Here is a 24,221-nt window from a genome sequence, read left to right as displayed (position 1 = left end):
TTCAAAAAAAAAAAATTTAATAAGAATTTAAAAAAAAAACTTTTTCTGCACAAAAATATAAGACTTCTTACTTTAAAATAAAGTACGATACTTTTTTGCTGAAATTCATAAAAAAAAAATTTTGAAAAAAAAAAGATTTTTTTTTAAAAATTAAGATTAACGTGTTAAGAGAAATAAAAACTAAGAAAAATTAAAAAAACAAAATTTTTGCTGAGATGTTAATTGTTATTCATGAAAAAAATAAAAAAAAATGTATATACCTAATTTTTTTTTTTTGAAATTTGTGGAAATTTTTTTTTTGTTTTTAATTTTTGGAATAAAAAATTTTTTTTTGAAGGAAAAAAAATTTAAAAAAAAGTCAAAAGAGGAAAAGGAAAAACCCATTACATGCATCTACTCAAATTTTGGATATTCATTAAATTTTATTCAGTAAATTGCGGGATCTTGGATTGCATTTGCCTCGCACGACATTTACGAAACATTTGAATTAATTAATTTTTTTCAACAAGAAATTTCTAGCATTTTTTCACGACGACATCCGCTGAACGCCAACGACGACAACATCTTAATGATGCTCCTCCTTTGGTGGTTCCATGCCGGGTTGTTCCTCGGGTGTGTGTGGCCAATACGTGGGTCTATTGATGGGATCGAGCGCCTGTTCGGGATACGAATCTCTAAAGTCCTCGTACGTCATTTGGTTGAAGGGCAACAACGACGCAATGTGAGCCAATTCCTTCTTGTGCTCCTCGATGCGCTTGTTCGACTCAACAATGAATTGCTGGATCTCGACCTCGACTTCCTTGGCTTGCTTGTCGACTTCGGACGTGAGTTTGTCCACGGGATAGGGGACCTTCAATGCCTCGTACTGCTTTTGGAAGTTGTCAACCATGCCGGCGACAGCGATGTTCTTCTTGTACTTGGCCCAATCGATGGCAGGCGCTGATTCGGGGTTAGCTTGAACCGCACGCAAGTATTTGTCGCTCTTGTTCTTGAACGTGTTGAATTGCAGACGTTGCGATGGGTGAACGCGCTCCGCGAACGCTGCCCAGTTGACGGCGCTTTGAGAAATTCGTTTTGATGCCATTTCAAGTGCGAAATCTGCAAAGAGACGGAATGAAGTTGTGTTATGTAATGAAAGTAAAAAAATTGTATTTCAAAATAAATCACGAAAAGTCGCGAAAAAATCGATAATTGCGATAATTACACGAACAGAGGACGTAGTTGTGTCTCGTAAAGTAACGAAATTGACCTAAAAATGCAGAAAATTCACTTTAAATCGAAATTTTTCGTCGTACCTTCGTAATCACGATAGCCAAAATCGCAGTTTCTGCCTCCGGATCACGACATCTACATGGAATTCGGATTAAAATTCACTCGACATCCATTTGGTTTAAAGGTTCAGAGGTACAAAAACCGATTTTGAAGAACCGGAAAAAATATTTTTTTTATTTCTTCAAAAATCGACCCAATATGAACAGAAATGACCTTTAGAATGAATATTTATTCAATTTTAGGCTTAAAAGTGATCAAAAAATGACTTGTAAAAAATCAGCGTTTTTACTTCCAAACGCTGATTTTATTTGAATTATTTCATCAAAAATCGATCAGTTATGAACAGAAATCATCTTTAGAATGAATATTTATTCAATTTTAGGCTTAAAAGTGATCAAAAAATGACTTGCAAAAAAAATCAGAGTTTGAACCTCCAAACTATGATTTTTTTGTTTCGTCAAATATCGACCCAATATGAACAGAAATCATCTTTAGAATGAATATTTATTCAATTTTAGGCTTAAAAGTGATCAAAAAATGACTTGCAAAAAAAATCACCTCCAAACTCTGATTTTTTTATTTCGTCAAATATCGACCCAATATGATCAGAAATCATCTTTAGAATGAATATTTATTCAATTTTAGGCTTAAAAGTGATCAAAAAATGACTTGTAAAAAAATCAGCGTTTTTACTTCCAAACGCTGATTTTTTTGTTTCGTCAAATATCGACCCAATATGATCAGAAATCATCTTTAGAATGAATATTTATTCAATTTTAGGCTTAAAAGTGATCAAAAAATGACTTGCAAAAAAAATCAGCGTTTTTACTTCCAAACTCTGATTTTTTTGTTTCGTCAAATATCGACCCAATATGAACAGAAATCAACTTTAGAATGAATATTTATTCAATTTTAGGCTTAAAAGTGATCAAAAAATGACTTGTAAAAAAATCAGCGTTTTTACTTCCAAACGCTGATTTTTTTGTTTCGTCAAATATCGACCCAATATGAACAAAAATCATCTTTAGAATGAATATTTATTCAATTTTAGGCTTAAAAGTGATCAAAAAATGACTTGTAAAAAATCAGCGTTTTTACTTCCAAACGCTGATTTTTTTGTTTCGTCAAATATCGACCCAATATGAACAGAAATCATCTTTAGAATGAATATTTATTCAATTTTAGGCTTAAAAGTGATCAAAAAATGACTTGCAAAAAAAATCAGAGTTTGAACCTCCAAACTCTGATTTTTTTGTTTCTTCAAATATCGACCCAATATGATCATAAATCATCTTTAGAATGAATATTTATTCAATTTTAGGCTTAAAAGTGATCAAAAAATGACTTGCAAAAAAAATCAGAGTTTGAACCTCCAAACTCTGATTTTTTCATTTCGTCAAATATCGACCCAATATGAACAAAAATTATCTTTAGAATGAATATTTATTCAATTTTAGGCTTAAAAGTGATCAAAAAATGACTTGCAAAAAAAATCAGAGTTTTTACCTCCAAACTCTGATTTTTTTGTTTCGTCAAATATCGACCCAATATGAACAAAAATTATCTTTAGAATGAATATTTATTCAATTTTAGGCTTAAAAGTGATCAAAAAATGACTTGCAAAAAAAATCAGCGGTTGAAATTGAAATTTTAATTAAAAAAATTAAATGGATTCAACAACTCATGGAATTTTAAGAAAAACTTCAATTAAGATTGAATTAAAGAACGCATTTATTCATCATTTTATGTTATGGCACGTAGGTTACATAATTTTTTTTTTAGTAAAAAGGAATTTAAAGGCAGTGAAAAGGTGCTCTGGAGCTACTTTAGGCTTCAATTGGTTGCCCTTTGCGTGTCATATTGGCACATTTCTCGGTGAGCTCGTCAGTTTCGATCTCGAGGCATTTTCCCCATTCCTTCAAGCTGATACGATGATCGTCATTTTCATCGCTAAAAGAAATTTTTAAGAAAAAAATCAAAATTTCATCCAAAAAATCATCTCACCAAGTCTCCAAAAACGGCGCAATGCAATGTTCGAGCGTCAACAAAGGCGCGCGAATCGGGAAAAGTTCATGACGCGAAATAGTTTTGTCTCCCTCGACATCCAAATCGCAGAATTTCCAGACTGCAGCGTCAGCCCAACGTTTCGTCAAGTTCTTCTCGTTGTCGTGGATCAACGTGATGTAATATTCGGGCAATTCGTTGCGCGTCGCCAAATCGATCATGACGTTGAAGAGCCATTCGCGCATGCGACGCGGAAAATCTTTCATCTCGTCGTCACTGCATTCGGGCAATTCGCGACATTCGCCATAATAATCGATGTGCACGTGCGCAGCTTCCTTGTTGGTGCATTTGGGGTCGTTTTGCTCGCACAAGCAACGTTGACGATGAACTTCGCAGTCAGAGGCCCACGTTTCGTTCAAATTCGTGCAAACTTTGCGACGTGGCTCATCAACTTCGGGGCATTCGGGAACGCAAACGCATTGCGCGGCATCATCGATAATTTGGCAGATTTTTCCTGCGCTGCAATGGACCTTGGCGCACAAGTCAACTAAAAAAATAAGAAAAAAAATTTTTTTAAATATTTTTTGAAATTAAAGGAAATGAAAAAAAAATATTTAAAATTAAAAAAAAAACAAAAAAATATAAATAAAAAATTTAATAATTTAATTAATTAAATAAATAATTAAAAATAATAAATTAATTAATTTAATAATTAAAATATTATTTAACATAAAAAAAATAAATTAAAAAATAAGAAAAAAAAATTTTTTTCAAATTCAAAACTATGAAATATTTTCAATAAATATTAAAAAAAATAAACAATAAAAAAATATTTTAAATAAAAAATATTAAAAACTGTAATAATAATTAATAATAAAAATAATAAAAAAAATAATAAAAAAATAATTAAAAAAAATTTAAATATAAAAAAAATAATGAAAAAAATTAAAAACTGTGATAAAAATTTAAAAAAAATAATAAAAAAAATATAAAAATAAAAAATAAATTTGTTAAAATAAAAAATAAATTCAAAAAATTAAAATTTAAAAAAAAAATATATTAAAAAATAAAAAAAAGACAATTTAGTATAAAAACAAAATTTAACATACTTTCAATTGGAATTTTGTTGTTGACAAGAGCATCTTGGGCATGAGCTTCAGCTAATTTCGTCACAGAAACTTTAGCGGCTTCATTTTCACGTGCATGTTCTTTTGCCTTTCATGAAAAAAAAATTAAAATTATTTTAAAAATTAAAAAAAAATGAAAAAAAAAATTTTTTTCATAAAATTTTTCTAAAATTTTCTCAAAAATTTAAACTTACGACATGCTTAGCTTCAATTTCTCTCAAAAGTTCATCGTCATCAGCATCAAAGTCATCAAGTTCATCGATTTCGTCGCTGGCAATCGCGCTTGTGACGAAAAGTGCGAACAAAAAGATCGCCAAAAACTTTTTCATCTCTGAAAATTTACAAGAAAAAAACATTTTTAGATGAAATTTTAAACCACATGTCCGTGAAATGTAAACAAATCGACACAAAAAGTGATTCTAAACAGAACTTTGCTACAATTTCATCTCAAAAATTAATAAATTACTTCATGACGATAATTTTCGCTGCAATTCGTTTGTTTGATAGGAAGCAATCTTTGTGCGAGAATGCAAAAATTTCATTTAAATCGCATCTGTAATCGTCAGTAACAATCTTAGAATGCCTCCAGTGTAGCGTTTTTGTGTGATATATTTTAATTGAATCGCATGATGTGGAAAAGACATACAGAGTTGCATTGTTTATTTTAATTTTTCGGTTTACAACGAACGAACAGATGTTTAGAGAAGCGTAGTTAATGGAATCATCAACATAGTTTTCGAACATATTTTTGGTTTTTTGAAGGGATTGGGATTAAATGTGTGAGAAAAGTAAAAAAAAATTAACTTTTGTGTTATTTTTTTTATGAAAATTGATTTTTTTTTGTTACTTCAAGGCTATTTTTTTAAATTCTTGTTTCAAAAATTAATTTAAAAAATTAAGGCATCTCCAAAAATTCGCTTTTTATAATTAAAAAATTCCCGAATTAAATTTTTTTTTTTTTAAATTTTTTTAAAATTAATATAAAATATTTATTTTATTTTTTTTTAATTAAAAAAAAACTATTTTTAATCTGAAGCTTAATGCTTAATTGAAAATCTTTAAAAAAATATTTTTTTAAATTGAAAATATTTTTTTTTATTTGAGTTTTTTTTTAATTTTGAAAATAAATTTTAAAATTTTGAGTAAAAAGAAATATTATATAATTTTGAAATAAACGAAAATATAAGAAATGTCAATTTTTCACTAAAATGTCAATTAATTTTGAGAATTGTTTCGCTTTAAAAATTTATTAATTTTTAGAAGAATTTTAGAATAATTTTGACACATGAAACTATAAAAAATTTTAAATTAAAAAAAAATCAAAATAAATATTTTAAAATTCTGAGAAGTTATTTTTTTGATAAAAAATAAAAAATTTATAAAAATTTTAAAATTCTTAAAATATTTTTTTTTAATTTATTTTAGAAATTTATTTTTTTTTTAATTTTCTTAATTAAATATTCAGAATTATTTTTTTTAAATATTTATTTTTCCATCATTTTTATTTTATTTTTTGTTTTTTTTCAAATTAAAAAAATAAATTTATTCACTCTGATAAGAATATCATTATTTTTTTTTCGTCTCACAAATCCCAAAAAAGAAAAAATCTCTTCAAAATAATCTCTTTGAAAAAAAAACTAAACATCAACACATGACAATGACACAAATAAATTCTTCAACCAGACAAGCAAGAAAACGATGCGACGACATTTCAACTGTCATCTCCCATCAATTAAGATCTATTCTTCGAATGTTCTTGTCCTGTGTTTCGATGCACTGCCGGAAATCTAACACATAGTAACTTTAATTATTATTTCTTGAGCGACTTTGTTGTGTTTTTTTTTAATTTTATTTTTATCGTAGAACGACTTCGAGAATATGACAGGATGAACAACATAGGCGGCAAATGCAACGATCATTTCCACGATACATAACAATTAAAATATTACACAAGTACAAAAAAATTCTAAAATTAATCTAGAAAGGAAATGACACAATCGCGGTTTATGCGATAAAATTAAAATATTTTTTTTTGCGTTGTCGCGATCTTTTTGATGATGCCCTGAATTTTACACAAAAAATTAATAAAAAGCAGTATTTTTCCCGGAATTGATGAAACGCCACGAAAACAAATGAAAGGCGATCAACCTTGAGTATTGCGGAGTTAAGTAATTTTTTTTATATTTTTTGAAAATTTTTTTCTAATTTTTAGACTTACTTAAAAATTGTGCCAGAATTTTGGGGTAAAACTGATAACAACTTGCCTTATCAAAATTTTTTATTTTAAATATTTTTTTTAATTTATTCCTTTTCGATGTTTAGTAACCGACGTTTAAAGACCGACTGAAATACGAAACGGAGAACGAATTTATTTTTGTTAACGAAGAAATTTTATACTCTTCTCCAGAGAAAAATATGTGAACACATGTTTGAACATTGAAAATGGATCGAGTGACGGAGAATTTCGCAGTAAGTTGATTTTTATTCATGTTTCGTTAATATGCAGTCAAAACGATATTTTTCAAAAAAGTGATTTAAAAAAAAAAATTTTTTGGCTAAAATAAATTAAAATAAATTTTTAAGATTTTTATTTATTTTGTTAATGTTAAAAATAAAAAAAAAAAAATCAAAATTAAAATTTTTTAAAAAAATTTTGATAAAAAATTTAAATATTTTTTTTTTCGAAAAAATCATCCGAATATTTTTTTTTGTAATTTTTAATATTTTTTAATTATTAATATTTTTCCAAATTAAATTTATAATATTTAAATATTAAAAAAAAATTAAAAATTTTAATTTGAAAAATTTTTAATATTTGAAAATAATTTTAAATAAATAAATGTATAATATTTTAAGATTTTATTTATATTTTTAAATATTTTTTAAATTGAAATTTAATTTTAAAAAAATTTAATATTTAAAATTATAAATAAAAATATTAAAATAAATACTATATTAAAAATTTTTAAAAATATTAAAAATTTATATAAAACATCTTTAAAAAAATAATAAATAAATAAAACACATTTAATTTTTTTTACAGTATAACTACTTTTTTATTCAATTTTTTATTTGAATTTTTTTCTTCTATTTTCCATTATTATCATATAATATAATAATAATAATATTTTTTTTATTTAATTTAGACCCCAATCATCAATTTTATAATTACAAGTTTATTTATAGCGCTATTTTCATATTATTACTCCTATAATTACTATAATTTTACTTTTTAATAATAATAATGATTAATAATAAGTAAGTTTTTTTTTCTTTATATTTATTTATATATTTTTTAATAGCATATTTTTTTTGCATGAACTCTGATCTTTTTCTGGTAATAATTTTTTCCTGTTTTATTTTTAATTAATATCAATTATTTTTTATAACTTTTTATCATAATGAGTTTTTTTTTTTGAAAATCTGCGACTATAGTATTATTATTTATTTTAATCATTATTTTAGTATACTGGATTTATGTTGCATTGATTTTTTTTTAATATTATGTTGTTTTTAGCAAATATTATTTTTTTTATTTTTATTTTTAAATACACGTATAGAAGATATTTTACACATATTTATATATGTTACCATTTAATTTTTTAATGTTTTTTTGTATACACCATCAACTAAGTAGGAATTAGTAAAATTCTCCTTAAAAATAACTTATTTTGTATATTGAAAGTTTTTTTTCTTGTGTCGCATGTAAAAAATAAAAAAAAATCGAAAAAAGCTTTAATAATTTTTTCTTTTCAATAAAATTTTGGATTTAAAACACGATTATTTAATTTTTTTTAATACAAAAATATTTTTTTTCTTTTGTTATCTCTTCTTATAAAGTTATTTACACGCAATTTATGGTCCTATATAATTTTTAAAATTTTTCTTATTTTTTTCTACAGTCCTGTTGGTAATTTTTTTGTTCACATTTAAATATTTTTTAACATTTTTTTTTTGGATTCCGATATATTTTTTTTTCCTTAAATTCACAATTAAATTCTACAGTTTCGAAAAATTCGAAAGGGATATGAAAGAACTTTTTTCTTCTTTTTTTTTTATTAATTTTTAATTTAATAATATTTATTTTTTTTAGACATTTATTTTTTGGATTTTGCCTGGTAGTGTGTGTGCTAACGAAAAAAGCGAGGAAAGGCGACATTTTTTGAGGATAAAAAAATATTCAGTGCAAAATATCAAGATATAGTAACATTTATGTACTTTTATCACACTATTACAGTTTTTTTCTTGTTTTTATCTTGTAATACTTTTTTTTAATTAATAATAATAATAAATATCATTATTTTGTGAAAAAAACACGATTATTTACTACCAAAAGCAAATTTACACGCGCAACTTTTTATTTATTTAATTTTTTTTTCATTATTTTTCTTTATGAATGTTTAACACGGAAGATTTTTTGTCAAAAAAAAAAAATTTTTTTTTTAGTCAAGGTACGTTTCTAAGTAGTTTTTATTATTTTATCAATCAAATGGTGTGTTTGTGTGAACTTGCTCGTGTTTTTATCTTAATTTTTAATTTTATCTCTAAGTAACATGTACAAAAACTAGTTAATTCCTTATCTCTTATTTATTGTTAATTTGTTTAGAAATTATTTTTATTAATTTTTTTTTTAAATTAAATTTAAAAAAAGGTTTAAAAATGGCGTAAATATTAACAAGTTTAAAATTTACAATTTTTTTTTGTTCTTCCTGCGTTTTTTTTGTGAGTTTTTGAGAGACAGACATGGAAGAGCTCCTTTCCGAAGTAGTAGATTTCTTGCCTAACTTACATTTTTAAGTCTTTTCTCTGTGTGAAAGGTATTTTTTTTGATCAAATTTCTGATTTTTGATCGTTTCTGGCATTTTTTCTTTTTTTTTTTTATCACTTTTTGCGACATTTTTCAATGTTTGTCGTGGATTTCCGTGAATTGAGGTTTGCGGAATTCGCGAAGCTTTTCCGTTTTTACTTATTTCGATGGCGGCGGCGGGTACGGATTAATAACGGCGACTGCAGCAGCCTGTTGACTCGCAAGAACGGCAGCTGCTGTAAAATGGAGCAAAATTGTAACGTCGCACGGAAATTTTTTCAAGTCAAATTTCCAACTTACCGCCATACGGAGCAGGATACATGGGATATCCGAGCCCGACGTGCGTATGATGGTGCGTGTGAACGTGTCGTTGAGGCGGAGGACTTCTTCCGCCACTATCTTTGAGATCGCCTGTGCCTCCGGGACCATCGTTGGATGCAATATTGCCTTTGTTACCCACACCGCTCGCTTCATTGTGGGTTTTTTCCAAGTTTTTTGGCTGCGATTGGGTCTCGTTGCGATTCATGCTGCCCGGGGGGCCCGGCGAAGGACCCGGCGGATGATTTGGCGATGGCGGAATCGGGCGTTCGTTTGCGTTATTTGAGGAATTTCCGCTTTGCGGGCCCGTTAAGCTGGGACTCGAGACACTAACTTTCACATTGCTCGTTGGCGATTTGAGAGAACGATCCATGCCGTGTTCCGACAACTCGTGAATTTTGTGCGAGTTGTAATATTGCGTTGCGTGATGCTGCAACAAGTCAAGTGCTTTCGTGTTTGGACCACGAGACAAGTCTTCGGGAGGCGGGATGCGAGCCATCGGCGGTAAATGATATGCTGGCGCGTTAAATGGTGCTGACACCAACATATTGCGGTACATTGCAGGCTCAAAAGGGTAAGGAGCTAAAATAAAAATTAAAAAATTATTTCTTGTGAAATTTAATTTTTTTAAAATAATTTTTTTTTAATTTAAAAAATTTAAAGTTAAAAAAAAATATTTTCAAAAATTTTTTTGAAATAAATTTATTTTTTTTTTTTTTGAAAAAATTGATTTTTTTTTTATTTTATATTGAAAAATATTTTTTAAATATTTTTTCTTAAAATTCATTTAATTTTTTTTCATAATAATTTTTTAAAAATTTTTCTCGAAAAAAATTAAATTCAATTGATTTTTTAATTTTTCTTGAAAAATTAATTTATTTTGAATTTTTCTTCAAAAAATTTATTTTTAATTTTCCATGAAAAAAAATTTTTTTAATTTTTTTTTTTAAAAATTTTTTTTTTTTAATTTTTTCTTGAAATAAATTTAATATTTTTTAAATTTTGAATGAAAAAATTCAAAAAATTTTCAACTTACTCGCAAACGATGGATGTAAATAGAATTGCGAGGTTGGCGGAGGCGGAGGTCCCTGCGTTTCCATTGTTGGTTTTTGTCCCTCTTGCTTTATTTTAGGCATGTCTTTGTCATCGGAGCCCGTTGATTTGCGATCGCTCGACGACGAGGAATCTTTACTGCTTAAATTTGAAGGCTTTTGTTGCTGCGGCGATTGACTCAGCATCGATGACTTGAGGTTTTTTGACGCTTGTTGCATCGATTGAAGACTTTGAGCGCCCGTTGGTGTCGGAGGACCCGATCCGGATGGCGTCATGGGTCCCATTTGCGAACTTGATCCGGAGGGAGAATCGTCTTTGCCGCCCATGGAAACTGGAGGTCCGCCGGGATGACTAGATCTTCGTTGATTCGGCGAATATTGGTAAAATCTGTTGACAAAAATTTTGAGTTTTATTAAAAATTTCAAAAATTATTAAAAATTAATTTTTTTTAGAAATTTTGATCGAAATTTATGAAAAATTACTTTTGAAGAATTTTTAGATTCAAAAAAAAAATAAATAAGTTTCAAAAGAAATTTTTATCGAAATAAACAAAAAACTGTCTTCAAATTTTTTTCCTTCGAATTTTAAAATTAAATCTCACAAAAAAAAAATTGAATTTAATCTTCAAAATATTTTTTTAAAAAAATTAGATTGAAATTTATTTTTCATTAATTTCAAAAAAAAAAAATTTATTTAAATGTGATTTTTTTTTTGAAATTTTTTTTTTAGAAAGAAAAAATTATCAACTAAAAGAAAAAATTCAAATAAAATATTTTTTTATTAAAAATCTAAAATTTCATGAAAAAAATTCTAAAAAAAATTTTTAGAAAAATTTCAAACAAATATAAATGAAAACGTACCGTCTTAATTCCTCTTCTCTCGCCAAATGTGACGGAGGTCCTAAACTATGCCGTTGATACATTGGATGCATCGGCGAACCCGAATGCCCAACTTCAGTCTTTATGTCTTTGAGTGATAATGGCTCCGATTTTATGATTTTTCCCTGCAATGATTGCTGTTTATAAAAAAATTTTCCTTTAAAAATCTTTTTTTTTTCACAGATCAAAAAAACTCTTACCTGTGTTCCTGATTTTGGATGATCATTTGGACTAGAACTCTCTTTGTTGCGTTCTTCTTTGATGTTGACAGCTTCAGCGACAGCCATCGCTCGCATTTTTTCCGCATCTGTCATCATTGGCACTGGACCGTAAGCGGGATCCATGTTGAACGGGTACGAGAGTGGATATCTAAAAAAAAATAATTAATTTTTATGAAAAAAAATTTTAACAATTTTTATGATAAACAATTTTATAAATTTTTATTTAAAATTTTTTAAATTTTATTTTAAATATTATTTTTTTTTTTTTTTTTTAAAAAAATTTTACCTTTAAATTTTAATAATTTTTTTTTTAATTAAAAATAATTTTTTTTAAATTAAAATAATTTTTTTTTTAAATAAAAAAAAAATAACCTTAAAATTTTAATATATTCATAAAAATTTTAAAAATTTTAAATTTTAATTAAAAAAAAAATTTTTTTGAAATTTTTTTAATGAAAATTTTTTTTTTTAGAAAATTTTTGTAAAAAACTCACCCTAATGGAAAGTAATGTTGCGGCATTTTTCCCGGAGGTCCCTGCGGCGGTCCTCCCGGCGCTCCTTGCGTCGTTGTCGGAATGTTAGATTGTAGCGAATCCTTCGCCTGCTGCATCAGCGGTTGCAGATTCCCATTGTTATCACTATTTTGTTGTTGCAAAGGCTTGTTAATTAGATCTAAAGGGGGTGCATTGTCCTTTGGATCGCGATTTGTGCCCGACGATGGCGATTGCGGTATCGGAATTGGTTTGCCAGCATCCGGATGCCCTGGCGGATAGTATGGCGGCATATTCGGATACATGGGATACATGCCGTAACTGCTTAAAGGCCCGAGCGGAGGATTTCCCGCAGCTCCCGTCACAGCATTCGGACCCTCATTTGACTTTTTTCCCGTGAGAACGTCGGATGTCGCTGCGATGTTTTTTGATTTGTCTGTTTTTGGGGAGAAATCATGTCAAAAATCTTCTAAAAAGATGAAATTAAGCGAAAAATTACCTTCTCCATCCACAATTTGGGGCGTCGAGTCATCGGAAATATCACTATAGGCGGGACTTTGTACATCATCGCGATTTATGGAGTTGTCAAAGTCATTTGGACCCGGAGATTTGCGATTTTTCTTACTATTTGGCTTCGTAAATCCGCTAGGTCCCTTTAAAAGCGCCGGATCTATGAGAAAAAAAGAAAAAAAATTAATTTTCTTGTAAAAAAAAAAAAAAAAAAAATTTAGGTTGAAAAAAGAAATGTTAATATTAAAAATTTTCGAAGCAAAGTTATTAATTGAACCAATTTTCGTGCAAATTTTGATTTTTTTTTTAATTTTTGATGATTAGCCAATGATTTTTTTCGCCAATTCTGTAATTTTAGAAATTTTTTTCATAAAAAAAAAGTAAAAGACCCTCAAATCGACTGTTTTTAGTCGAAAATCGTTAAAAAATAGCAGAAAGTTAGTAAAAAAAAAGCAAAAAAAAAATGAAGTTAGAAGCCCAAATGAAGATGAAAGCCAAAAAAAATAATTTTTAGAGAAATTTTTTGGTTTTGATAACGTTGATGGTACTAACTCTGCACACTCAAGTCCGTAATATGCGCTTGATTGGCAGCAATTTGTCCGGAAGTTGGTCCCAAAAGACCCGTTAAGGGGCGCATTTGCATGGGGGCGGCATTGAGGGATGCCGATAACGCACTCAGTGTTGACGACGACGACGACGTGTTGTGATGTGTCATCATCGGAATGGGTTGTTGTTGCTGCGACGGTACTTGTTGTTGTTGCTGCTGATGATGTAACAACGGTCTTTCGATCAAATTTAGAGCTCCATTGCCGGCAGAGACGTGATGTGAGGTTGCCATTGTCTCAATCGCATGCGGAATTTCGCCGTGATGATATCGGAGGATACTTGACTTGGCTTTTGTTTGACACGAAAATTTTTTTTCATGATTTTTTTCGAGTTTTTGATTTTTTTTTTAAATTGCGTGCAGGCAGGTTAGAAGAAATAAAGAAATTTGAGACATAGAAGGTGCAAAAATGTATGTACAAACACTTTTTTGGGGGAAAACGGAGATCGGGCGGATCTCTTGTCCCGCAAAAAGGGGTGCAATTTGTCGTAAGAGTGAGAAGAAAAATTCGTTTTGGCCAATTTTGTGTTTCTTTTTTCAAATTTTGTCATTTCTCGTTTCACTTTTGAGATTTTGATGCAATTTTGGGGGATTAAAAGTCGATTCTTACCTTTTAGTGTGAGATCTCCGGGTCGCAAGGGGCTTCCTAAGGGTTTGTTATCACTTGAAGGGGTCGTCGGGAGACTGTTGGTTGGTTGTCCGGCGATGCCTGTCGTTATGCTGCCTCCAACGACAGAAACGGGACCATCGACACTCATGGGAGACGGCGTTGTCGCGGGCGTTTGTTGCGTTTCAGGCGGTTTCGTTGGCGTTTCGGGCGCCGATAAATTTGTCGCGCTCGGAGTATTTTGCGTGCTGCTGCTGCTGCTATTGGTGTTACTTTGTGTTTTTTCCAAGCCCGGCGATGACGGCGTCGACGGCGGATTCAGTCTTTGCGGTGACTCGGGTAATTGGCTGTGGCTCGAATCCTCATCCATCGATGAGATACTGCCGTGCGCGTGACTTTGATGGTAACGCAAGCCGTTCGCGTGCTTGTATTTCTTGCTGCAATCCTGTTCCGGGCATTCGAGCAAGACGGGCGATACGGCACACGGCGACGCCGTTTTACACTTTTTTGTGGAAATTTGTACATTTTGTCCCGTCACGGGGTTAACTACGCTCTGTGTGATCGCCCCTGAAGTCGCTGTTTGTCCTTGCGCCGCGGAACCATTGCCGCCGGATGCGTTTCCATTCAGCGGCGAAGGACTTTCATCTTTTGATTTGCGCTTTTCGGGGCGCGGAGGTAAAAACGCACCAGTATTCGGTGACGGAGTCGAGGTATTTGAGCTGTTTGTCGTCGATGTGCCGCTCGAGCTATTCGAATTCGCAGACGACGACGTGCTGCTGCTGTTTGTCGTTGATGTTGCCGAGCCTGTCGTTGAGGTACGGCCTCCGCGTTTGTTGTTTCCTCCGTTTCGCAGTTTGCTGTTTACCGAGCTACGAGTTTCGCGCCCTTTTGGTGTTCGCGAATCCAAGTCTTCGGTTGGTGAATCACATAATCTGTTAAGAAAAAATTTATTAAAATCCAAATTTTCATGAAAAAATCGTAAAAATTACCTTGGAGGAGCCCAATCATGCCTCGTACAATCAAGTAACGTTCCTACATAAGTTTTTCCTCTCCATGTCACATTTACAACGAGAACTCCTATAAAAAAAAAAAAAATTTTAGTCAAACAATTTTTTTAAATAAAAAACGAAAATATATATTTAAAAATATTTAAAAAAATTCAATTTTTAATTTTTTTAATGTAAATTATTTTTAAATGAATTTATAAAAAAAAATTTTAAATAAATTTTTTGGACATCAAAAATTTTTTATAATTGATATTTTGTGTCATTTATTCAAAGAAATAAAACTAAAAATAAATAAGGCTGATACTACTTTCAAAAATGTTTTCGGTTTTCTCCCATCTATTTTTAATTTAAATTTAGGCGAATAAATTTAATATTTTCATTTTTTGTCCCATGAGGATTTTCTCGAGGGGGGGGGGGGGGAAATAAAAAAATAAATATTTTTGAATTTTTTGTTTGTAATTTTTCGTTGATTCTTAACATTTATTTAATTTTAGTTTATATTATTTTAAAATTTGAACTTAAATGTAAAGAAATATCAACAAAATCTCCCAAAATAAAAATTTTTGAAAAAAAAAATAATTTTGGTCACGTGACTTAAAAAAAATGTTTTTCAACATTTTAATAGAAAATGTCGTAATTGAGCAAATTTCTTTAGTTTTTTATAATTTTACCATAAACAGTAATTTTTGATGATTTTCTAATATAAAAATTCCAAAATATGTCAAAAATATTTGCATTTTATATTTAATTTTTATTTTTCCCCCTGAATTTTTTCGACAAAATCCGAAGGGGGGGGAGACAAAAAATGGATATATTAAATTTATTCGCCTTAATAAAAAAAATTTCTCTATATAAAAATAAATTAAGACAAAATACTGTAAAATTTTTCTTAACTTAAATTTAACAGAAAGATAATAATTTATCGTTTTTAATCATTTTGCAACTCAAAACTGCCAAAAAAATTGAAACCGAAAAAAAATTTTTTCTTTGACATAGTTTTGTTTTAAAAACTAAATCAAGAGCAAAAAAACTGTGTCAAAAACTGTGTCAAAGCTATTTTTGTCAAATCTTGCTCCAAATGGATTGAAATTTGTCAGAGGGCTCTAATTTATCATTTTTAATCATTTTATAACTCAAAACTGCCAAAAAATTGAAACTGAAAAAAAATTTTTTCTTTGACATAGTTTTGTTTTAAAAACTAAATCAAGAGCAAAAAAACTGTGTCAAAAACTGTGTCAAAGCTATTTTTGTCAAATCTTGCTCCAAATGGATTGAAATTTGTCAGAGGGCTCTAATTTATCATTTTTAATCATTTTATAACTCAAAACTGCCAAAAAATTGAAACTAAAAAAAAAATTTTTCTTTGACATAGTTTTGTTTTAAAAACTAAATCAAGAGCAAAAAAACTGTGTCAAAAACTGTGTCAAAGCTATTTTTGTCAAATTTTGCTCCAAATGGATTGAAATTTGTCAGAGGGCTTTAATTTATCATTTTTAATCATTTTATAACTCAAAACTGCCAAAAAATTGAATCATGAAAAAAATTTCCTTTTTTTATTTAAATTTTCATTTCTCTATGCTCAAAATTTATAAAAATTACGGAATTTTTCTTCAAAGTTGATAATTAAATATTTTTTTTTATTTTTATATTTTTTAAAAATTTAAAAATATTTTTTTTTCAACTAAAAATTAAAATTTTATTTTTTTAATAATTATTTTTATTATTTCATTTTTTTTTAATTTTTGAATTTTATTTTTTTTTTTTATTATTTGTTAATGAATAATTTTTTTTTCTAAAAAAATATTCTATGAAACCGAAAACATTTTTGATAATTGAATCTGCTTAAATAAAAAAAAATCTAAAAAAAAAATTTAAAAAAAACTCACCTCCTTCAGTTTCATGCCAAACAATTCCCTCCAACGTCACTGACGTACCCGGTTCGCAAGGTCCCAAGCAATCGGGCTCCGTGATCGTGCCAACGCTCGTGCCCACACACGCATCTACCATATCGCTCGGTTCGCACTTGATGCGCTTCAACGGCGGCGAACAACGTCCCGAACTGCTGCCCGACGAACTTTTCTCATCGTACAACGAATTTGATTGAACTAAATTTTTGCTACTACTCGAATTAAATGCATTTTCGCGATTTCCCATGACGACATTGTTGGAAGCGGATATGAGTGTACTTGTGTTTGATTTGTTGTTGGCGCTGGATGAGTTTGTGTTACTGTTGGAAGTTGATGTGTTTGATGCGGAGGCGCCAGATGGCGCGAGAGACGTCGCGGAAGAGATCTGTGAAGATGAATGAATAATTAAGGGGGGCACCTTTCGTGTGTGTTTTTTTGTGTGAAAATGTGTTTTTGTGTAAATTAAGAGAAAATATTAGTCTCAACATTTTCCGCAAAAAAAAAAATGAAAAACTTACTTTATCCTTGAGGGATCCTGAGTTCGGCGTAACAAGCGGAAAGTTATTCGAGTTACTCGAATTGAGTCCCAAATTGCCCGAAAGTCGCAAACTGAGCGAATCTGCATTACGATTCTTGCACGTTGAACTCGAGCACGTCACAACGCCATTTACTGCGGCATTCCCGTCAACAGATGGCGCTGGGCAACTGCACGACGAACTCGTGCTATGATCACTTTTGTCTTTCTTGTCTTTTTGTTTATCACGTCGATGGCTACTGCTGCCTCGTTTATTGGATTGCGGCGTCGTTGCCGATGTCGAATTCGCCGAATTTGGCGTCGTTGGTGTCCCGGGCACGACAATTTGTGTCGCATTTGCTGCGGCGGGTAACGAAGTATTGTGTTTCTTGCCGCCGCTGGCGCTGTTGTTGCTGTTCGAGCTGTTTGTGTCGGAGTCTAGACCGCTTGCGGCGCCATTTTGTTCCGCCTTGACAATCTCGTGCTTGGCTTCGCTCGTTTTTGTGCCGGGTTTCGTTCGTTTGATTTTCATTTTGAGTCCTTTGTCGAGTGTGGCTTGATGATCGACGACTGTCGTTGCAGCTGATAACTTTCCAGCTGATTTACTATTCGTGCCAGAGCTGCTTGCTGAAGACATTTTCTCTACGGCGGAGGTAGATGTCGACGAAGACGATAAATTCTCTGGCTTTAGAGAAGAAACGTTCGTGGCGACGCCGCTGTTTGAGTTGCTGCTGCTGCTTTTGTGATGATGCGACGACGACGACGACGACGAAGATGATGATGACGAAGATGAAGATGAGGAAGAAGATGAGGAGTGATGATGATGTTTTGAGTTGCTCGACGACGACGAGGAACTCGAGTCATTCACTTTGGATGAAGACGACGTTTTAGCGGCTGTGGATGCTCCTGTTGCGCCAACTGGGGTGCTTACAGTGCCCGTTTGCCCACTAATTTTCTTTTGGTCCTTTCCCGCAATATTTGCAGCTGTTTGCTTGACCTGCTCTAACTTTGTGACACTTTTGGCGATGAGTGCCTTTGGAATTGCCAAGGGATCCTTGTTCGCTTTAATCGCGTTCTTCGAATTATTGTTATTATTTTTGTTGGGCGTCGTTTTTTCGACGTTACCGGATGACAATGCGAGACTTCCGGCACTACTGTTGCTTTGTTGCGTGGACTTTTCGATGTCAGCATCTAAATCAATGATCAAGTCACCGATGCCGACGTCCCATTCGTTATCGTAATCCTCGAAATTGGTTTCTTGCTTGGGTTCCGTTGTCGCTTTCGACGATTCTTGTTGTTGCGTTTTTGCTGGCGCTTTGTTATTGTTTGAAGTACTAAGTTTATTGCTATCCGTTACTACGTTGTTTGAAACCACCTTTTTTGGGTGGTGGCTGATGTTCGCCTCACCGCGTTTCATTGAATCCATACAGACGGAAAAATTGGGGCGACCGCACACAGCGGACCCTCGAACCCCAATCGAATTTGTGTCTTTTGAGCGCGTGAACTACCAACAACAACTTCCTTCTTTGCAACTGCTTCACACTTGACAACGCTTGACGATACTGATGGGCCAAGCCCTGGCCCACAGGCCAATAACACCATCTTAAATCTGAAAAGAAACAAAAAAAAACTTTTTTTTAGCTTAATTGAAACATAATTAGCTCGAATTAATCTGAAATCAAGATACAAGGATCAATAATCATCGGGCGTCCCCATAAAGAATCTTTTTTTTTTTTCACAAAACACGGCGAAAAACACAAAAAACATTCCTCGAACAGTTCTCATCGTCGTCGTTTCGTCAACGTCAAACACATTATTGTTAATAATGTTCTACCTTTAGTATACTTAAGTTCTCTCTTTTTCTCCTCGTTTTTTGCGTTCCCTGTCTTTTTGTTGTTGAACATAAAATAATAATAATCATCATCATAAAACCCATCAAAGTGTGTATATAATATATTGTGGTTTCGCAAAAAAGTAAAAAAGGCATACAGAAAATTTATGATGCGAAAAAATGATGAAAGCGCATTTTTTTGTGAAAAAAATCATTTTAATTGAAAAGTTTCACAGAAAGACTTTTTACTTAGAGTTAAGAGTAAAAAGTAAAAAAAAATGAAAAAAAAAAAAAAAAATTTAACAAATTGCAACTACCTCAGGTACGAACACACATGAACAAAAAATATCTACATAATTTGCTTATATTTACACGAAGTAATTCATCATGTTTGTTCACTTTTTTTTTGTGAAAGAGTTTGGGCCTCCCGAGTTGTTATTTTTTTTAAAAAGTTGATTGAAAAATTACATGAAAATTTAATATTTTACTTAAATTAAATTTTTAATTTTTTTTAAATTTTATTTATTTTAAAAAAATAATTTTCAAGGAAGAATTTTAATTTTTACTTTTTTTTTTTTGTTTTTTTGATAAAAAAAATAATTTAAAATAAATTTTATTTAATTTTTGCTTAAAAATTATTTTTAGATTTTTTATTTTATTCCACAATTTTATTTTTTTTTTAATTTCTGTAGTTAAACTTATGAATTTTAGGTTAAAAAATTTGAAAAATAAAAAATAAATAAAAAAATATTTATTGAATTTTTTCAAAAAAATATTTTTATTTTTAAATAATTTTTGAAAATAAAAATATATAAAAATTAACTGTTTTTGTATAAAAAAATTTGAGAAAAATTAAAATAAAAAATTTAAGAAAAAATCCAAAAATGGCATTGAGTTGAATTAAGAAATTTTTACATAAAAATATAATTTAAAAAAAAATTAAGAATTGAATAAACATTAAAAAAAATCCAAAATTGGTAAAAAAAAATATTTTTTAAAAATTTGACTCATTTTTCAACTTGAAAGTTCAAATCAAATCAAAAATTTTTTTTTTTTTTTTTACTCTAATCTTTTAAGTTTTCTTTTTTTTTTAATTCAAACCGAAGTTTATTTTAAAAATTTCAAAAAATTCTAAATATTAAAATTTTTGTAAATTTTTTGGATATATTTTTGTCTTATATAATTACATATTTCAAATTTATTTAAATTATTATTCAATAATTATTTTAAAAATTTTTTCAATTTAAAAAAATTAAAATTATGTAAAATAATTTTTAAAAAATCATTTTATGACTTTAATTAATTCATAAAATAATTTTTTAAAATTAAAATTTTTTAAAAATTATTTTACCTACATAATTTTAATTTTTTTATATTAAAAAAATAATACGTTAAAAAACGACAAAAGCGCCCTCTACATTCGATACCCATTAACTACGATCTACAAAGATCACTTGTTTGCTGATCTTTGACAAATCACGTTTAACTCGAGAAATAGTTCAAAACGCATTGGAATTTTACTCATGAAAGACAACAAAAAAAAGTTTTGTGTCGTTTTCTGATCATTTCACATGACATGTGTAATTATGTGACTGAAGCATGAAACAACATCACATACAACATAATTTATAATAAAATATTTAAACCGAATGTGCCAACGATGACGACGCATAATTATTTAAATTAATATCACAATTTACTCCATCAACAGAAAAACGTGCAGCAGCAGCAGCAGTAGAAGCAAAGAGCAAGAGCCAAGTAGAAGATGGAAAATTGTACAAACTCACACAATTAACATAAATCATCTAATATCATTGAAGAGAATTATTATTATTACTATTATTGTTGTTCTCGTAGCCTCCATATTCCATTTAGCTACGAAAAAAGATACTCAGACACGAAAACGACGAGTGTGTGTAAATTGTTGTTATTTAGCTTTGTCGCAAATTATTTCTGGTGTTGCTTGCCTTTTTTTTACGACAACTTTGCTACGTGCACTGAATTCACGGAAACTTTTCAGTATTCTCGTTCGAAAAACCGCTAAACTGTATATAATTGAAAATGATTAAACACAACGCTGTAGAAATTCTGAAGTGATGTGATTTGTAAATATATGATTATATTGTTTGGTTGCCGATTCCATTACTATTATTGTTAATATTATTTCGTTTCATTGTAACCACACATTCAAACAACAATTTCAATGCTAGTCGATGATAGAGCGGCAATAAAATATATTCAATTCATAAAGTTTTGTGAAATAAAGTTATTAACGAACGAAAATGTGTGTGAAAATTTGTCGGGATTTGATAAAATTTTTGTCGATTTCGGCGCTGCTTGGTTCATTTGTTCGCGCACGCCGCCTCTGTGATTCAAAATAAATGAAATTATTTGTTCAAAGCGTGTAATAAATTTATAATCTTTAATAGTCCGTTTATAATTATATCGTTTTTAATATAATATGTGCCTTTGCTTGTGTGTTTGGTTGTTTCATTAATGTTATTAGTACAAGGGAAAATTAAATATGTTTAATAGACTCGAAAGCGTTGACACGAAATGGAGTCCCACGAGAGCGCGTTTTTGTTATATTTTGTTCACGAGGCGTTTTTTTGGAATTTAATCATTAATTATTAATTAGGTAAGTTTAAATTTTCATAAAATTTTCTTGTTTTCAGGTATGTTAAAAAAATTAAAGATTTTATAAAGTTAAAAATTTTTCATCATACTTTATTGAAATTTTTGAAATAAAAAATTTTTTTTTTATTATTTTTGTTTTTAATTTTTTTTTTCAAGTATTGATTTTCAAGTATTGAAAAAATTTTAAATTTTATACCAAATTGATTTTTATTTTTTTTTTAATAATTTTAAAATTTAATTTATAAATAATTATTTTTATTATTATTTTTTTTAGAAGAATTTTTAATTTTTTTAAATATAAAAATTTATATTTAATTAATTTTTTTTTTAAATTTATTTAATTTAAATCAAATTGCTTAATTTTTAAATTAAAATTTTTTAATTTTTTTTAATATAAAAATTAATATTTTATTAATATTTTGTTAATTTTAATATTTTTTTAAATTTAATTTAATTAAAAAAAAATTAAAAAATAATTATTTTTTAAAATTAAAATTCAAAATTTTTAAATACTTTTAATATAAAAATTTATATTTTAATTTTTTTTTTATTTATTTTTTTTAATTTTAATTTAATTTAATTTAATTTAAATTAAAAAAAATTAGAAGAAAATTAATCTTTTTTCATTTTCTTCAATAAAATAATTTTATAATTTTTGAAAATTAATTCTGAATATTTTTGTAAGTTTTAATAATGCTAATCATAAATTTAACTAACGAGACACGACAAATCTCACTAAAAAGATTATAAACTTAAGCATTTAGTAATCTCATTAAACATATAATGACTCAAACATGAACCCAAGATATCATTAAACAGACAGACACCCACGACAATTCCTTGTGCACTTCCCGCTCTCTCTCCCCCGATCACATCACAAAATGCCTTTTTCACAAAATAAAATGAAAAAAAAAATGAATATGAAATACATGACTGACTTCTCAAATGCCTGTAAAATATGTATACACATTATGAATATAATATGAACAACTAACATATGACAGCATTATGCATTGTTCATGTTTTCCGTATGTTGTCGTGCCCATGGCTTGTTGATGATGACCGAACGACGAGTGAACGAGCGACGACGGTTAACTAGCTCATGCATGCATTTATGAAAAAAAAACTATGGTTATTATAGATTACATGAGGTTTTTTTTTTCGCTGAGCGTTGTTTGTTAAATATATTACCGTAAAGTAGATGATTTTAAGAGAATTTTTAAAATTTTTTAATTTAATTTAATTTTTTTAATACAGCTAAAATAGTTTAAAAAATTTAAAAAAAAACTTCTTAAAATATTAAAAAAATATTAGATTAAAAAAAAATAATTAATATTAAATTAAAATAAAAATAATTTAAAAAAAATAAATAATGAAAATAATTTTTAAAAAATAAATTTAAAAAAATACAAAAAAAAAATTTTAATAAAAAATTAAAATTAAAAAATAATTGAAAAAAAAGTAATTTTAAAAAAATTAAAAATAAATTAAATTTTATAAATTAAATTTTTGAATAAAATAAAATAAATAAAAAAAATTTAAAAAAATTAAAAAAAATTTAATAAAAAATAAATTTTAATAAAAAAAAAATTTAATAAAAAATAAATTTTAATAAGAAAAATTTTAATAAAAAAAATTAAAAAAAAAAATTAAATTTAATAAAAATTAAACTTAAAAAAGGTAAAATTTAATTAAAATTAAAAAAAAATTACTTCAAAATTATGCTTCTCTTAATTTATCTACATTACGGTATGCCTCATTCACTTTTCTCCTCCGGTTAGTTGTTCGTTCGTGTCGTGGCGTATATATCGAAGCGTATTGTGTGTTTCTCTAATATATATAATTACACTATAAATATGAATGTAATTTGTATACAAATTTAATGTGAATATCATTATTATATTGTTGTTGTTTTTTGATGTAAATTTTTTGTGCTTGTTTTATTTTATTTTATTATTATTACACTCTCTGTGTTTTGTCTGCTGTGAGCGATGACGGGTTTTGATTTGAAAATTTATTGAATTAATGACAATTGATGCGATTTCTGCCATTTATGGGTGACACTGATTAGCTCGGAAGTTTGTTTTCATGCCAAAACGCTTAAGCCTTTTTCCGCATAAACGATTCAATTTGTCGGTTTCTTCAAACAACTTTTTTAAATCCTTTTGTCGTGTCGTTGTCGCCCCGTATTTTTTTTATTTTTTCTAAAGTTAAGCACTTAATAATTCAATAATAGGATTTAACACACGTCGTACGGAGCTCCCAACAAAAAAATATCATTCATTACACAGCGTTTAACGTGTTTCGGATAGTTGTTACTACTCGTAAAATCCCTTCTTAGGTCCCCCGCTTTCTTCGTTTTCCGCTCTGTTATTATGTTGTTATGCCTCTAATGCCAGAAATATGTTTGGAACGCAAGAAAACAGCAAAAAA

General features: G+C 28.8%; 3 protein-coding genes across 9 annotated transcripts in view; all 3 read right to left on the bottom strand.

Annotated features, from left to right (window-relative positions):
* Nucleotides 1–402: 402 nt before the first annotated feature.
* Nucleotides 403–1,356, bottom strand: LOC134831477 (ATP synthase subunit d, mitochondrial). Of its 2 annotated transcripts, none has more exons than XM_063845210.1 (2): nt 1,296–1,356; nt 403–1,098 (listed from the first exon to the last, which is right to left on the bottom strand). In XM_063845210.1, the coding sequence occupies exon 2, from the start codon at nt 1,082–1,084 to the stop codon at nt 566–568; it is 519 nt and encodes a 172-aa protein (XP_063701280.1). In that variant the 5' UTR covers nt 1,085–1,098; nt 1,296–1,356; the 3' UTR covers nt 403–565. The 2 variants fall into 2 exon arrangements, with proteins under 2 accessions (XP_063701280.1, XP_063701281.1); XM_063845211.1 differs by having other exon boundaries at nt 1,205–1,318.
* A 1,623-nt stretch (nt 1,357–2,979) lies between these two features.
* Nucleotides 2,980–6,745, bottom strand: LOC134829945 (SPARC). Of its 2 annotated transcripts, none has more exons than XM_063843259.1 (5): nt 6,622–6,745; nt 4,598–4,734; nt 4,386–4,491; nt 3,277–3,823; nt 2,980–3,222 (listed from the first exon to the last, which is right to left on the bottom strand). In XM_063843259.1, exons 2-5 carry the CDS (start codon nt 4,730–4,732, stop codon nt 3,099–3,101), a joined length of 912 nt encoding a protein of 303 aa, XP_063699329.1. In that variant the 5' UTR covers nt 4,733–4,734; nt 6,622–6,745; the 3' UTR covers nt 2,980–3,098. The 2 variants fall into 2 exon arrangements, with proteins under 2 accessions (XP_063699329.1, XP_063699330.1); XM_063843260.1 differs by having other exon boundaries at nt 6,668–6,741.
* Nucleotides 6,746–8,815: 2,070 nt separating this feature from the next.
* The window catches only part of LOC134828390 (uncharacterized), a 37,836-nt gene continuing 22,430 nt past the window's right edge, over nt 8,816–24,221 (bottom strand). For 3 of the 5 annotated variants that reach the window (XM_063841359.1, XM_063841358.1, XM_063841360.1), the window contains 12 exons: nt 17,325–18,929; nt 16,786–17,224; nt 14,882–14,969; nt 13,896–14,824; nt 13,234–13,575; nt 12,671–12,841; nt 12,175–12,607; nt 11,660–11,828; nt 11,442–11,596; nt 10,565–10,968; nt 9,511–10,110; nt 8,816–9,446 (listed from right to left, as the gene is read on the bottom strand). In XM_063841359.1, coding sequence (XP_063697429.1) covers nt 9,370–9,446; nt 9,511–10,110; nt 10,565–10,968; nt 11,442–11,596; nt 11,660–11,828; nt 12,175–12,607; nt 12,671–12,841; nt 13,234–13,575; nt 13,896–14,824; nt 14,882–14,969; nt 16,786–17,224; nt 17,325–18,746 — 5,229 coding nt within the window. In that variant the 5' untranslated portion in view covers nt 18,747–18,929 and the 3' untranslated portion in view covers nt 8,816–9,369. The remainder of the gene's footprint in view (nt 9,447–9,510; nt 10,111–10,564; nt 10,969–11,441; nt 11,597–11,659; nt 11,829–12,174; nt 12,608–12,670; nt 12,842–13,233; nt 13,576–13,895; nt 14,825–14,881; nt 14,970–16,785; nt 17,225–17,324; nt 18,930–24,221) is intronic. The other 2 variants (XM_063841361.1, XM_063841363.1) reach the window with 2 other exon arrangements.

Source organism: Culicoides brevitarsis, chromosome 2 (assembly GCF_036172545.1).
Source record: "Culicoides brevitarsis isolate CSIRO-B50_1 chromosome 2, AGI_CSIRO_Cbre_v1, whole genome shotgun sequence".
NCBI lineage: Eukaryota > Metazoa > Arthropoda > Insecta > Diptera > Ceratopogonidae > Culicoides > Culicoides brevitarsis.
The sequence above is the reverse complement of the archived record's forward strand: the minus strand, read 5'-3'. Positions and strand labels throughout refer to the sequence as shown.